The sequence below is a fragment of the Eschrichtius robustus genome, chromosome 13 (genome assembly GCF_028021215.1).
Source record: "Eschrichtius robustus isolate mEscRob2 chromosome 13, mEscRob2.pri, whole genome shotgun sequence".
NCBI lineage: Eukaryota > Metazoa > Chordata > Mammalia > Artiodactyla > Eschrichtiidae > Eschrichtius > Eschrichtius robustus.
Genome location: NC_090836.1, coordinates 63,122,552 through 63,139,930, shown reverse-complemented (window position 1 = coordinate 63,139,930; position 17,379 = coordinate 63,122,552). Strand labels below are relative to the sequence as shown.

At 32.4% G+C, this 17,379-nt stretch overlaps 1 protein-coding gene across 1 annotated transcript in view; it reads right to left on the bottom strand.

Annotated features, from left to right (window-relative positions):
* Positions 1–1,050: 1,050 nt before the first annotated feature.
* Positions 1,051–17,379, bottom strand: part of GLIPR1L1 (GLIPR1 like 1) — a 33,717-nt gene continuing 17,388 nt past the window's right edge. Inside the window, exons 2-6 of the mRNA XM_068560919.1 lie at positions 15,894–16,139; positions 12,924–13,024; positions 6,412–6,500; positions 1,237–1,263; positions 1,051–1,148 (exon numbers count right to left, since the gene is read on the bottom strand). Of these exons, the coding sequence (XP_068417020.1) occupies positions 1,057–1,148; positions 1,237–1,263; positions 6,412–6,500; positions 12,924–13,024; positions 15,894–16,139 (555 nt within the window). The 3' untranslated portion in view covers positions 1,051–1,056. The remainder of the gene's footprint in view (positions 1,149–1,236; positions 1,264–6,411; positions 6,501–12,923; positions 13,025–15,893; positions 16,140–17,379) is intronic.

Sequence of the window (17,379 nt, the reverse complement as noted above, 5' to 3'; positions counted from 1 at the left end):
TTCTGTTTCTCTGGAAAACCTTGAGTAATACAAGCAGATTTGAAATATAAAATCACTTGGCTTCTCTTTTAAGAATAACATCAATCACTCCACTATGTGGAAATTCCTAGGTATTTGGCAGTATATACAAAGTAACTCTCAATCATGTTAAAAATACATTGAAAACACATTTACATTTTACCATCATAAAAATACATTTGCGTCATAGAAATATTATGATTTTAAATATTTATAGCTGAGGGAAGTTGGTGGTTGCTTTAGTTGAGAAGAAAAAGATTTAGATAATTTAGTCCATAGGAGTCAACCATTCAACATAAGCGATTTTAAAAACTTAATTTATTGAATAATCTTTTTTTTTTTGGTCTTCAGACAAAAGAAATGCCAGAATTCACCAGTTCTTTGGTTTGTAGAGATGTTGTTAACTATACTACAGATAATTCTGTACGGGGTTTTTAAATGTATACCTGCATCCTGTTATTTTATACAGGGTACATTCTAAAATAAAATCTCCTAAAAGAGATTAAAATCTCTTAATACTAAAGGAGTGTGATTTTAATTTTAGAACACACATTTACCTTTCAAAGGTTTAAAATTTAATTGATTTCCCTTTTGAGTTTAATCTGTTCTCATCCATTTCCCCAACTATTGACTATGACCATAATATAACATTACATGCTATTTGAAACTTAATAACATTTTGTTTCTGAATAATGTTGATGGAATTCTTAAAGGGAACTATTGGCATATAAGGAAAATATTTAATATCTGAAATGTTTAATTCTTTAAGTCTATAACTAAAATGACAATCTAGAATATTAGATAACAGGAATCTTTTGATACATGTAAAAATTTTTTAAATCTCCTTAAGTTTTTTGTTTTTAACTGCTACCCTTCTTCTATACTACAGTACATATTTTGAATTAAAAACAGACATTAAATTTAGATAACAGATAAGAGTTTAGAAGTTTTAATAACTAAACAGATAAGAGTTACATTTAACCATAAACTATTCCTTTGTTGTCATGTCTGAGAATTTCCCTTGTACATAAATGACAATTAAAATAGTCTCAGAAAAACAGAAATCAGGTACAATGGAGTACATGCTATCAGCTGAGGTGCTATCCCCGGTGGATTCCAATTTGGATATGCTGTCAATAAAAAACAATAGTTAAGAGCTCAATTTAGTTTCAAGAAGAGGAAGTAATTGAATTAATACTGAAATATTCTGATACGTACTTCGAGGTTTATCACGTTCTTTATTTTCTAAAATAGAAAAAAAATAATATTACAAATTAAAATCATTCATTTGCTTTTGTGGCTTTTTGAATAAGATAATCAACTTAGGAAACTTAGCTTGGCTTTTTAATTTAAGAAAACTAAAGCTTTCTCTGCAAATCCCACACTACTTAAAAATCTGTATGATGTCCCCTGACAATGATGCCATGTCAACAAATATTTCTAGAACATCTCTCATACTGAAGACACAAAGGCCTGAAATAGATAAAACTATATATAGTAGTTAACTTTATTTTTGGCACTCTGTCATACCCATTTAAAGTCCCTGAAAAAGATAATAATTCCTTCATATTGAGTTTGGGTACCAGGATTCTGCAGTTTATTGAGTTTATTTATTTCATTTATTTTTATTCATTTATTCATTTTTGTGTGTCTACTATGTATTGAGCATGATTCTAGTCTTTTGATATAATGGTGATTGGGAACAAAATAAAGTTCTTTTCCTTACAGAAGAGTAAGGGGAGAAAATCTATCATCAATTTTAAAATTGAATAAATGAATAAAAGTGATTAAAAAATATCATTTCAGAGAGTGATTAGTGTGATAAAAAGGTTCAAATGATAGAAAATAATGAGGAACTTAACTGTTAATAGCTAAAATTTATTGAGAACCTACTTTTCTGGGGCCCAAGTTACTCTGTATGGTTTATCATATTTAATCCTCTTAATCACCTCCTGAGTTAAGCCATCTGATTCCAAGGCCTATATATTTAACCATTGTGCTATATCTCCTGTCCTCAAAAAGGAAGTAAAAAAGATAAAAGTTGGCTTTCTATAGAAATTGATCAATAAAAGTCAAAAGTCATAGGACTTAAAGAAGTGGAACACAACAGATATAGCAGAGATAAAAATATAAGAGAATGTCATTAAAAATTGAATAAAACAAAAATTTGCTAATTCCCCCCCCAAAACCTGAGTATCACATGACATTTAAAGAAGTTAAATCAGTAATTAAACATTTACAAACACACACACACACCAGAACAAAATAGTTTTACAGAAAATTTCTCCCAAACATTCAAAAAATAAGTGAGAATCTTACACAAACTATAAGCAAAATATTAATAGAAGTAATGTTCCCAACTTTCAACTCCTTTTATGAGGCTAATACAACCTTGAAGTCAAAATCATATGAGGAGAAATGAAGAAGGAAAACTACAGGCCAATCATAATTCTGAAATTAAATGCAAAAATTACAAGTAAAATGTTAACAAGAATTTAGCCATCTATAAAAGAAACCTCATGACTAAGTTGGGTTTATCATGGGAATGAAAGAATAGTTTAAAATTAGATTACTGAGCTATCACTTAACTCCCAATATCTATATGAAAATATAAATCTCACTGGTTAAGTTGTATTCACTAAATATATATACAGCTTTTGTATGTCAATCATAGTTCAAAAAAAGTTTTAAAAAATAATAAGAGAAACAATAAACAAAATGGAAACAGGATATAAAATATAATAAAAGATAGATTATAAAAATTTTTAAAAAACATCATGTACCTACCTCTTTACAATAACTTGAAAATATTTGTGAAATGGGCCGATTTAAAAAACTGCATTAACTCAAAGAGGAATTTAAAGCACAAGTAATTTTTTAAAGGTTACAAAATATTATTTCCAAACAGTTTCCAAAAAAAAAAAAAGAAAAGAAAAACATCATTTGATGTAGTTTACAACATTAAGACATTAAAGGAAAAAAATTGGGGATCATTTCAAGAGATGCAGAAAAAAAATCTGGTAAAATTAAACATTTATTCAAGATAAAAGCTCACAGCAAAATGAGGAAAAGAGAAAACTTCCATAACCTGGCAATGAGGACTAATTAAAAACAATCTAAACCAAATATGCATAATGGCCAAACATTGTCTTTAAAGTCAGGAATAAGAGAATGGTGCTACTGTTACAGCTTATGTTCAACACTGCACTGGAGAGTTCACTATTAATATTAATAAAATAAATAGCTGATATAAAGATTAGAAGAAAGAACAAAACTTGCATTTATATTTCTATGATCAGCAAAAAAATCAATTAGGAAATATAATTTAAAAATACCATTTATAATATCAACTATAGATTACCAAGCAATCTAATTTAAGATGCAAGACCTTACTGAGAAAATTTCAAAATGTAAAAGATGTATAAAAAGACCCAAATAAACAATCTTTATTAATGGAAATAGTCAATGCTGTAAAAATGTTATTTCTTCCCAAATTTATCTATAAATTCAATGTAATTCCAATCAAAATTTCATGGTTTTCTGTGGCATTGATAAGCTTATCCTAACACTAATTTGCAAGAGCAAAGGGCCAAGAATGGCCAAATAGTTTCTGAACAATTTGGAAAAGGAACAAGTTATCTCCTACCAAGTATCAAAGCTTATTGTAGCGTTGGTAGCTTGTATGGTGCTATCTTGGAGACCCACTGTCAACAGCTGTCTAAGTCTCCAGGATGGAAATGTTTGTAATGGACAAAATCTCTCATCAAGCACAACTAGAAAATCCAAATAAAATACAACAAAAACAATGTTTAAGAGCATCAGAGATCTGCAAAAGCAGCAAAGACTGGAGGGTCCAGATTTCAGAGCAGGAGATCCATGAAGAGGTGGGCTGATGTTATGAACGTTGCTCTTTCCTTGGGGCCATTTGTTGATTTGGGGCCCAGGTCTAGGGCTGAAAAACTGGGCTTTGCCCAGGAAGAGGCCATTTTTTGGGAAACAGAGAAACCGGCAGAGCTTTGGTTGGCCTTACAGAACTAGGGAGATAAAACTCGAGTATTGAGTAGTTCAAGATCCAGGTAGAAGGTAAAGGTAGAGGAAATAAGCCCAAGAAATGCCCATTTTGTCCTCAAGCTATTTGTTTAATTCTGAAACTATGAGGGGTAGGAGGCTAAAAACCTAGGCTGAAAGCCTTTGGAAATCAAAGTAGATGTTTCAGTAATTTCTGTGTGTTAAAGCAATAAGGATTGGAGTTCAGAACCCACTAGGGAAGGGCAACAATAAACACACCAGTCTCCCAGTGGAAAGCCCCCGAAGTCTATACTCTTGGAACAGAGCAAACAGAGGTAGAACACGCCTTAGGTAAATTCTAACCCAGCCTTGACTAAGTTGTGTTTAGATTAAGGTGAACCACCCTGACTCTATCTGTTCAGCAGAGGAAAAGGTAGAACTCTATGTTTTTGTTTCACACCATGTTGTTAGGTGTTTAACTTATTAGGCACACCAAGTGTTTCTACAATCTACTACTGTGGAACAAACTTTAAAACAGTAACAACTTATTATTATTTCTCACAATTACCCAGGTTGGCTGGTTCTACTAGGCAAATTTCTCTGCTGTATCTAGTGTCATCAGGCTTCAAGGATGTGGGTGCATTTAGCTGGAGCTCAGTTGGGGTTTAAACAGAAAGATGACCTCTCCTCTTCCAGGGCCTTTTCAGTGTGACCACTCCAGCAGGAAAGCATGGATTTCTTGATATGCTGGACAGCTTTCAACAGAGCAAAAGCCGAATCTGCCAAGTCTCTTAAAGGCTAGGTCCAGAACTGGCACAACATCAAGTCTGTATTCAAGGGGAGGAGAAATAGTCTGGACTTCTTGATGGGAAGAGTGGCGTGCATGGAGAGGAAGGAGGAATCATTGATGGTCATCTTTAAGGACAATTCCCCATACCAAGATACAGAGCATGTTACCAAAACCAAGAGAAAAAACAATCTTGAAATTAAAAACAGGCTCACAGGTGATCTGGATGCTGGAGTTTTTAAAAAGAGGTTGGAGTATTTGAGCATGGTGATGATGGAGCTGACTGTGTCAAAGGGAGACTAACCAAAAATGTGGTAGGAGAGAGAGGCAAGAGGCAGATCACACCTGGGCTTGTTGGCCTCATTGAATAGAGTCAGATTTTCCTTTAGTTGCAATAAGAAGCAGTTGAGGAATTTTAAGAAAAGAAGTGATTTGATCTAATTTGTGTGTGTGTGTGTGTGTGTGTGTGTGTAGAACAGCTTTGATTAGAGTGGGAAGAGAAGTGGGGAGTCTGCACTAGTTCAGGCAAGAAATGGCAGTGATCTGGATACTGGGTAGGAAGGGGAAGTGAAAAAAAAAAAAGAGTGTATCACTGTTATCTTTATATCCCTTTGTCTAGAAAGAAAACAGTAGTTTGCAATAGAAGTTATACAGTAAATTTATTTTTTAAAACACTTTGAATGAAATCTCATATTAGAGAGACCAGGCTTGCAATTTATATTTTAATTGAAGTATGACATGAATATGGAAACATGCATACCTCACAACTGAAAAGACTGATGAGCTATTACAAAGTGAACACACCTAGATAACCATAGCATAGGTCCAGAAAGTCTTTCTGGTACCCTTTTCTAAACACTAACCCCTCTTTCCTCTCCAAAGGTAACCACTATCCTGACTCTAAACCTAGATTAGTTTTATCTGGTTTTGAACTTTATATAAATGGAATCATTTAATATACATTTTTGGAGTGTGTCTGTCTTCTTTCATGGCATCACACATCTTTCACAATTTTCAAATTATCTCCTCTCTTCATCTCCTTCACTCTGTCCTCAATTAAGAATTTATGCTTATCCTTAAAAAGTAACTTTGTACTGAGAACCCTTCTGCTATGAGAATCAAAAATTTATATTTATACTTAAAAAGTCTTTGTCCTGAGAACCAAAAGGCTGATGATGAAGAAACACATATTAGTTTTAAACCACAATTAATCTGGACATTGATTAATGTATTACTTCTGAGCAAGTCACTATTTTAATAATAACTAGTAAAAAGAGATGAAAGGGAAGCAAATACAAATAAGAAAAACATGTCAGCCAGTAGTTATTTTGAGTGTTGCAGCAAACTGCATCAGTTATGCTTTACTCCTTCCTGTCCTTTAGCCTGAGAGAGAAAATAATCAGTGAAGAAGGGAGGGATCCTCTGGATTTAAATATGATCATTTATGACAAATGATTTATTGTATATCATTATATAGCAGCAATCAAATCTTGTCTTCTCTATAAAATCGAGGAGCCAAATTTTAAAATGTAGTGAATTTTTGGAAACTTTGCTTTCCAAATAGAATGCCATGATTCTTTGGTTTCCTTTTTGCTTACGGCAGAGTTTCTTTATGCAAGTATCTCCTTCTTCACACAGAGAGCAGGGTGTTCCATTAGTGTAAGGGGGCATATTTGGATAATTTCCTCTGTGAAAAAGAGAAACAGTGATTAGCTAAATAACTATCAATTTCTCTATTTTGTGCATGCATTTATGCAAGTTGTTTTGGTCCCTAACCATGAATGTTGAAAAGGAAAAAAATAACAACTTAGGTCCCAATTTTATGCTTATTTCTTTTGTTTTTTTGGTTTGTTTTTCATTTTTTTTTTTTACAAAAGAAATTATTAAACTATTAAAGTAACTAGTAAAATTATTCTTTACAGGATGTCCCCAATCGCTGTGGCAGTTGTATTCTTGAATGTTCTCTAGAACACAAATTAGATGCGAACCCAATATAATTATGCATGTGACAGCCAAAGTTTTTGTTGTAAACACTATGATTATCTCTTGATTTTTTAAACGGAAATTTAAATCGCAAATGGAAACATATGTTTTATAGTTTAATTTAAAATACAGTACCATAGTCATTATCTAGTTCTATTTGATGATGTAGCAGAAAGATTTGGCAGCTATTATGCCTGACTTTCAATAATATAAGCTGATACATGTTAACAAACCTCTTTTTTTCTTTTCCCATCTCTGTGTCTGTGGAAGACTTTAAAAAGTGTTACTTACCTAGAGTACACAAAGAAAAACATTAATAATATGAGTTGTATTCCATTAAAGAATATGCCACAATTTATTCATTCATCTGTTGATGGACATTTGGGTTGTTCCAGTTTTGGGGTATTATTAGTAAAGTTACTATGCACATTTTGAACATTCATATATAAGTCTTTATATGGACATACATTTTCTTGTATACATACCTAGGAGTGGAATGAATAGATCATACGGTAGGTGCATATTTAACTTTTTAAGAAACAGCCACAATATTTTTTACAAAGTAGTTGTAGCATTTTATATTCCCACCAGCAGTGTGTGAGAATGGCCAGTCTTTAGCCATTATAATGGTTGTGTGGTGGTATTCATTGTGGTATTAACTGTATTTCCCTAATGATTAATGATTTTGAACATTTTTTCGTGGGCTTAATTGTCATTTGCATATCTTGTTAATCTTTTGTCCATTTTTCTAACTGAGTTTTAAGTTTTTGTAAGTATTGATATTTAAGGGTTCTTCCTATATTCTTGGTGTAAGGTCTTTGTTTTGCAAAAGAATTTCTTCCATTCTGTGGCTTGTCTTTTCATTCTCTTACCAGTTTCTTTGAATAGCAGTCGTTTTTAATTTTAATGAAATCCAACTTATCAACTTGTTCTTTTATGGATCATGCTTTTGGTTTGGTAGCTAAAAAATCTTTGGCTATCTGAAGGTCACAAAGGTTTCATCTATGTTTTCTTCAAAAAGTTTTAAAGTTTTAGGCTTACATGTAGATCTATGATTGTATGTTTTGCACATTTAGATCATAGATTGTATGTTTTGTAGATCCAAGTTTACTTTTGTTTTTTATATGTGGGTGACAGATTGTTCCAGCACCATTTGTTGAAAAATCTTTTTTCCACTGTGTTGCCTTTGTGCATTTGTGAAAAATCAGTTGAACATAAGTGGTCAACTGTGTGGGGTAATTTCTGGACTCTGTATTCTATTCTACTGATCTATTTGTCTAACTTTACATCAATATCACAATGTCATGATTATTTTATTTTAATAATTTTTGAAAACAATAGTGTTAGCTACTTCAAATTTGTTCTAGTTGTTTTGACTATTCTAAGTCATTTGCATTTCCTTATGAATTTTATGATCTGTTTGTCAATTTCTACTACAAAAGCTTGCTGGGAATTTTTATTGGGATTGTATTGAATCCATGGATCAGTTCAGTGAAAAATTATATCTTAACAATGTTGAGTCTTTTAATCCATTAATAAGGTATATTGCTCTAATTATTTGTGTCTTTGTTAATTTCTCTTGTGACTATTATGTAGTTTTCAGTGTATTGGTCTTCCATGTTTTCTGCCAGATTTATCCCTAGATAATTTATATTTTTTGATGCCATTATAAATGGTATTTTTTTTAAAAAATTATTTATTTATTTATGGCTGTGTTGGGTCTTCGTTTCTGTGCGAGGGCTTTCTCTAGTTGCGGCAAGTGGGGGCCACTCTTCATCGCGGTGCGCGGGCCTCTCACTATCGCGGCCTCTCTTGTTGTGGAGCACAGGCTCCAGACGCGCAGGCTCAGTAATTGTGGCTCACGGGCCTAGTTGCTCCACGGCATGTGGGATCTTCCCAGACCAGGGCTCGAACCCGTGTCCCCTGCATTGGCAGGCAGATTCTCAACCACTGTGCCACCAGGGAAGCCCGGTATTTTTATTTTAATTCAATTTATGATTGTTCATTGCTGGTATATGGACATGTAATTAAGTTTTGAATGTTGATCTTATATCCTGAAAAATTACTAAACTTACTTTTTAGTTGTAGAAGAGTTTTCATAGATTCCACTGGATTTCTATATAGACCTACTGACCAGCAGTCAGTAAAGTATGAACCATAGGTCGTATCTGGCCTGTGCTCTGATTTTGTGCAGTCTGTGAGCAAAGAATTTTTTTTTAAATATATTTTTAAGGGGTTATTTAAAACAATACAAAACAAAGATGAATACGTAGCAGAATGTATGTGTCATGCAAAGCCTAATTTACTGACTGTCTAGTACTTTACAGAAAAATTTTTTAGTACTGGTATAATGTTACATGTAGGCTTTTCATAGATATGCTTTATTAGGTTTAAGAAGTTCCCTTGTATTTTTAGTTTTCTGAGAACTTTTATCAAGAATGAATGCTTGACTTTTTCTCAATCTATTGAGATGATGGTATAATCTTTATTTATAGGTTGATTAATATGATGAGTTACATTGATTTTAGAATATTAAAACAGCCCTAAATTACTGGAACAAAATCCATTTGGACAAGATATATTATGCTTTTACTCTATTGGGTTCAGTTGCTAAATTTTGTTTAGAATCTTTGTACCTATGTTATAAGAGATACTGCAGAAGATCTGAATAGGCATTTCTCCAAAGAAGACATGCAGATGGCAACAGGCACATGAAAAGATGCTCAATATCACTAATTATTAGAGAAATGCAAATCAAAACTGCAATGAGGTATCACTTCACACCAGTCAGAATGGCCATCAGCAAAATGTCTACAAACAATAAATGCTGGAGAGGGTGTGGAAAAAAGGGAAGCTTCCTACACTGTTGGTGGGAATGCAAATTGGTACAACCACTATAGAGAACAGTATGGAGGTTCCTTAAAGAACTAAAAATAGAGCTACCATACGATCCTGCAATCCCACTCCTGTTCATATATCCGGAGAAAACCATAATTCAAAAAGACACATGCAGGGACTTCCCTGGTGGCGCAGTGGTTAAGACTCCGTGCTCCGAATGCAGGAGGCCCGGGTTCGATCCCTGATCAGGGAACTAGATCCCACATGCATGCCACAACTAAGAGTTCACATGCCACAACTAAGGAGCCTACTAAGGAGACACAACTAAGGAGCCCGCCTGCTGCAACTAAGACCCGGTGCAACCAAATAAATAAATAAATAAAATATTAAAAAAAAGATACATGCACCCCAGTGTTCATTGTAGCACTGTTTACAATAGCCAAGACATGGACGCAACCTAAATGTTCATCAACAGATGAATGGATAAAGAAGGTGTGATATATATAGATACAATGGAATACTACTCAGCCATAAAAAAGAATGAAATAATGCCATTTGCAGCAACATGGATGGACATAGAGATTATCATACTAAGTGAAGTAAGTCAGACAGAGAAAGACAAATATCGTATGATGTCACTTATATGTGGAATCTAAAAAGATGATACAGATGAACTTATTTACAAAACAGAAACAGATTCACAGATGTAGAAAACAAACTTATGGTTACCAAAGGGGAAATGTGAGGAGAAGGATAAATTAGGAATTTGGGAGTAACATATACACAGTACTATATGTAAAATAGATAAAACAACAAGGACCTACTGTATAGCACAGGGAACTATACTCATTATTTTGTAATAACCTATATGGGAAAATAATCTGAAAAAGAATATATATATATTCATATATATATATATATATATATATATCTCTGAATCACTGTGCTGTACACCTGAAACTAACACAACATTGTAAATCAACTATACTTCTATAAAAATAATTAAATTACTTCTGCACAGATTAAAAAAAGAGATATTGCTCTGTAGTTTTCATTTTATTTCTCCGTTGTAATTTGTGTTTCTTGAGGAATTTTTCCATTTCCTCCTAGTTGCCTCTTGATTATTTAATTCCATTATTATTTTGAAATAACCTTCTTTATCCTTGGTAATATTCTTTGCTATAAAATCTACATTATCTGATATTAACATAGACCCTGCCACTTTCTTTTGATGAATGTTAGCATAGTAAACCTTTTCCCATTCTTTTACTTTTAATCTATTTGTGTCTTTTAATTAAAATATTCTTCTTGTAGGAAGCATATAATTTGTTCTTTTTTTTTTTTAAAGATTTTTTTTTGATGTGGACCAGTTTTCTAAAAGTCTTTATTGAATTTGTTACAATATTGCTTCTGTTTTTTTATGTTTTGGTTTTTTGGCCATGAGGCATATGGGATCTTAGCTCCCTGACCAGGGATTGAACCCACACCCCCTGCATTGGAAGGCAAAGTCTTAACCTCTGGACAGCCAGGGAAGTCCCTTGGTTCTTGATTTTTTATCCAATCTTCCAATCTCTGCCTCTTTATTTGGGTATTTACATTTGATGGGATTATTGACATAGAGTTAAGGCTATCAAATCTTATTCTATTTGTCCCATTAGCCCTTTGTTCCCTTTTTCTTTTTCTGTCTTCCTTTGGATTAATTGAATATTTTTTTAAGATTTAATTTTACCTGCTTTGTTGGCTTATTTGCTATTACTGTTGCTTTTGTTATTTTAGTAGTAACTTTAGGGTTTATAGTATGCATCTTTTACTTATCCCATTCAAGTTAAATTATTCCACTTAACACTGAGTAGAAGAACCTTAAGGTAATACACTTACATTTTCCCCTCTCAGCCTTTATGCTATTATTATCATAGGTTTTAACTTTACATCTATTATAACCCTCACAATACATTTCTATTATCTTTGATTAAACAATTATCTTTTATTTTTGAAAAATATTTTCACAGGAAATAGAATTCTTGGTCAACAGTTTGGTTTTTTTTTCTCTTTCAGTATTTAAAGATATGGTTGTCTTCTCTCTTGCATTGTTTCAAGTGAGAAATCTGCTGTCATCCTTATCTTTGTTCTTCTGTATGTATGTAACATGTCTTTGTTTTCTGGTTACCTTTAAGATTTTCTCTTTATTACTGGTTTTGAAATGTTTGATTATAAGGTGAGTTGGTGTAGTTTACTTCATGTTTCTTGTGATTGGGGCTTGTTAGGTTTCTTGGTTCTGCGAGTTTATAATTTTCCTTAAGCATACAAAGTTTTGGGCCATATTTCTTCAAATATTTTTCTATCCCTGCCTCATTCAGGAAATCAATTCCCTCTAAAGTTATCTCACAGTTCTTTTTATCTCTTTTTGGATTCTCTTTTTATCTCTTTTGGATTCTTTTTTTCCTCTGTGTATTCTACTTTGGATGGTAATAAATAAGTGTTCTACAATTTCTCTGCTATTTATAAAAATTGTACTCTGCCCCAAGCTTTTAGACTATATATTTGTCATTCTTGGTTTTACTTCTGACTGAGAGGAAATGAAAGAAAATACAGAAAGAGATATACACATTTGTACCTCTCCATAGCAATTTCGACATATGTCAAGTCCCTTTTGCCAAATCTGTATATTTATTCTTTGCCAATGTTTTCATCTTTTCTACATTTTATTTTTACATGTTTGTTTGTTAAAGAGTTGGATTATTAACTGATTTAATCTTCCTTGTACAGATATATTGGGATTTGAGTTCCAGAATTTCATTTTTGGAGACTCCCATTAGACTTTTGTTATATTTCATCTAGATATGCAATTACCAGCAAGGCAGTCAAAAATTTATAGTATTCTTTTCTTAGAAGAATGTGCTTTTCACCATCATTCTCAATCATTTACCCATTCAAATTATATTATATTATATTATATTATATTATATTCACATCTGCCAACCTATTTTGTATTCTAGTATTTAAATATTATTGTGACAATGTATTTTATATTATCTTTTTTTTGTTTTTTTTTACTTAACAAATGATCTCCATCATTTTCCCTCTCAAGATTAAATAATTCATGACAGGCATAATTTTTCACACATTCTCTTACTAACTTTTATTTCATTTATTTCTTCTGCTTAGCATTATAGAGGGAGACTCCACTTATAAAAAATATACTTGTCTCTTTAGTATAAGATCCTATTTTTAGAAGCAATACTTAACATATATTTCAATTTAAAATATTTTTAATAGCAAAATAACTTACGTAGGTCCATAGTCACATACAAATATTGCAGTGTCAGGTCTCCCAAGTTTAGGACAAATTGTAATTGCACAACCAACTTTATATGAATTGGCCCAAACTACCTATAAAGAAAGGAATTTTAAAATAAAATATGCAAAACAACTCTACACAAACAGTGCATTATGGGAACAGGTATAATCTTTGTCATGCTACAAAAAATGAATATACATAAATATTTATTGATTATTTTTTTCTTAATTTCTAATATTTAGTTTAAAACAATTATTTTGTTAAGGCTGCATTCATGAGGGCTACCTAACTAGTCTTTCCTCACTGATAATTCTCATAAATCAAGAGGAGGCTATAATATATAGCCAAAATCATAATTTCTTCTAGATGATTTATGAAATATATTTTTATTTTCTCCATGGGTATATCATACAAAGAGCATTAAAACCAGATTATAAATGAAAACAATAATTAACTTTTATTTCTTTTTCTCAGAAAAATTCTACTAAATTTATGACCACATTTTAAATTTTGTGGTCTTAACCATATTCTTACCTTTGTCAAATCACAAGAGACAGGTAGGGATAGAGATTAAGAACATACTGAGCTTATTGCAAAAAAAAAAAATGCCTGCCATAGGGATGGTGAATCTTAATTTTTGTCTATTTGCAAAGAATAGCAAAGTTATTTGAAAGGAAGAAGACTCCTATGGAAAATTAGCCATGGGGAGAGAGATAAAGAAGTGAAGTACATAACTATTCCTTTGTGACATGACAGAAGGAAAAATTTTCTCTACTTCCCAGATGAACAAAGGGAAAAATACTGATCTAATCCATTTGGAAAACAAAATAATCTAAGGAAGGTTGATTTTGACAACATAAATGAATTTTCTGAACTCATTTATTTTACAATTCAATTAACAAAATATACTAACATATTTTATAAACCAATGTATTAGTCACTATTTTCGAGGGCCGGGGTGTAGCCAGAATCAACAGTTTTGAAAATATATTTTAATGCCCTTTGATTGCCTGAGAGGCAGCAAAGTGCAATAAAAAGCACAGTGAACTGAGAACTAATAGATGAGTTTTGCTTTTAACCATGTGTGTGTCTTCGGAGAGTGACAGATCAATTCTGAGCTCATTTCCCACCTAATATAATGAGATTAAGCTGGATCCTTGAAAGATCATTTTCCTTTTGAATGTTTTAGAAAGTTGATAAACTATATGACTGCAAGTACATATATTTTAACTTAATCATGTTTAAAAATTTGGTTCATGAACAACTGATTACACTGTGAAATTTTATTTGCTTAATATATTTAAATTGATCCTTTTTTGGCTTTGGGAATGGTAAAAATAAATACTATGTATAGGTTTGAATGTACTGCTTTCATTAAAGTGACTAGATTTAACATTAATACGAACATTGGTTGCAACTTCAACATGACTATCTGCAAATGGTAAATGCAAGAAATTTTAGCTCATTTTGTTTAGAAAATTAAGCAAGATATAGTTGTTGAACCAATAGGAAGAATGCACCAATTCCTAATGATTTAAGCATATGTGTAAATTAGCCCATGAGGTGTGATTCCCTTCTCTCAGTTTTCCTAGCAGAAGCCAAACCATGTTCTTTGCAAACGACATCTATCTTGAGAAGGATTTCTACACTTATAGTATTCTGTTATTGGACAAAGAATGATTAGAAGGGGAGCATAGAAACTGCTAATTTCTGATTAAAATGACTTGCTTTAAGACACTATATGTTCATTCGACTTATGCAGATGAGTCAGTTTGGAGAATAAAGTTAGCTCTTTCTGTTGCTTAAATGGACCTTTCTAAGAGCTCAGTGCCATGTCGAGGATTAGGTTAGCTAAAAAGTGACTTCCTCTTCTTACCAAAAACTCCCACCCAAAGCAACCAAAAGATTGGAAAAATTATAAGAAATAATGTTTTTCAAGGTACTGGACACCAGGCAACAATGGATAATGTTCCCGAGAGTTGGAGGGAAAAGATGCGAGCTGTACAACTGTCTCAGTTTATTGTACTGAGTGAGTTTCCAGGCTGTGTCTGGGGGTGGAGATGGTGGAGAAGTCAGGAGAAGCTTGATGGAGTCACATAGTTGAGAGACAGAGCTGAGGGTCTGGGGAGACCAAGGAAGCAGGAGTAGGGGAGAGGTGAAAATCTTCTAAGTGACACAACTGTGGAGGTCTCTAGGGGGTACTCGTCAACAGTTCAGCAGAGCACTAATCAGAGCATGCATGTGTGAAAACTACCCCAGGCTTGGAAAAGAATCACCTATAAAAACTAGAGGAAAGAATACAGAGGCTTACACAGGGCCAGGAATAGGGATAGTGGGCCTGTTCCCAACTGGCCAGGCTGGAAAATTTAATCATTTCTGGGGCATCCGGTAGAAGAATCTTGCCTCATTGGTGAGAGAGAATTAGCCCTAGACTAAATACTGCTTTAATTCCATCTAACATATTTTAAAAGCAGGAACCAAAAGGGACAAACAAATTCCAGATAACTACATCCCAGAAGACAGTTAAGAATATTTATAGGTATATTAAGAAATCCAGCGTCCAACAGGGCAAGATTTACAAAGTTGGGAATATAATAAAATTTACCCGACGTGAAAAGAAGAATAGTTTCATTATTATGAAATTGCTTGAGACCTGTAATGAAGGAAAAAATTTAAAGGCAGTCAGAGAAAAAAGACACATTACATACAGGGGAATAAATAAAAGGATTACAGTAGATTTCTTGTTGGAAATAGGGCAAGTGAGATGACAGTGGAGTAAGATTTTAAAGTTAAAGAAAAAAAAAACCTCACTACATAGAATTCTATTCCCAGTGAAAATCTTCCAAATGAGGGTGAGTTTTTCAGATACACAAAAGAAACGCTAAAGAAAATGCTAAAAAATTGTCTTGTGATTGAATTATGCATACATAAGAACTAATCAATAAAATCTGAAATACTTACCTGTGTATAATGACCACAAGTTTTGGAACATGATAGACGATTAAAATCATAAAATTCAGTTTCATTATACCAAAAGTCAACAGCAGATTTTGGTGTAAATATAATTAATGCACCTAACCAGATATTTTCTCCAACAAATTGAAATGTTGGATGGCATTGATATGATTTTGATAAACAGGGGTTGTGTCCGAATTTGCACTTGTTCGCCCATGCTTTAGCAGTCTTCGCTAAACCTTCATCCCAACTCTGAAAGATAAAAATAATTTACATTGAATTGTGCATATTTGTTCAGATTAAAGTTATTCTAATGATTGTAATAAATTAATTTTATTTAAATTTATTATTTAATGAAATATAGTTTTTCTTTGGTATTTATTATGTTCACAGTGAGTCATTTCTCTTTAGTTCTGTTTCAGAAGCACTTATTTAGTACCCACTCTATGACAGTTCATTTTTGTATTTCCAGTACCTAGCAGATGGCCTGGTACGGTAGAGACACTCAACAAATATATTTGAATGTGATTTAAATAAGTCAGAGTTCACAGTCTAGTAATTCAGAAGGTTACGCAAATGTATCATAAGTAAATCATGAGAACCCATTTATAATTAAAAGTAGAAAAAGCCTCTTAGCACACTAAGAATAGAATTTCCTTAATTTGATCAAGAGTATCTACAAAAGAAAATCAAAACCCTACAATAAGCATTAATGTATAGTGGTAAAATATTGAAAGCTTTCCCCTAAGATTGAGAATGAAACAAGGTGTCTAATTATTTCTGCTTAAAATTGTTCTGGAGGTTAGGTAGTATAATAAAATAGGGAGCTATAAATATATGACAAAAGATATAAAACGTATAATGATTGGAATCTCTCATTATTCACAGATGACATGACTGGGTTAGAAAATTCAAATGAATACACAAACGAAACTATTAGAAATAAGTAAAATTATCAAAGTTGTCAGATACCAGGAATAGATACAAAATTGTATTTCCATTTACACTCCAGAAACCAATAGCTTCAAAAATATCAAATATATATAATTAAATCTAATAAATGATATAAAAACTATCTCTATACTGAAAACTATAAAACATCACTAAGAGAAATTTTAAAAGACTTAAATAAATGGAGAGATATTAAATGTTCATGTGCTGAAAGATTCCATATTGTAAAAAATATTGGTCTTGATTTGAATACATTCCTAATGAAAATCTAAGTAGGTTTTTTAGGGGGGTGCAAATTGATTATAAGATTTATATGGAAATTCAAAGAAGAAACAATAGCTAAGGCAACCTTTAAAAAGTAAAACAAAGCTAGAGGACTTACTCCACCAGACATCAAGGCATCATAAAGCTACATTAAGACATTGCAATATTGGCAGGAGGGTAGACAAATAGCCCAATTGAACAAAACAGAGTCTAGAAATAATTTTTGACAAAAGTATAGGTATAGTTTAGTCTTAGTATAGGTATTATTGGCAAGATG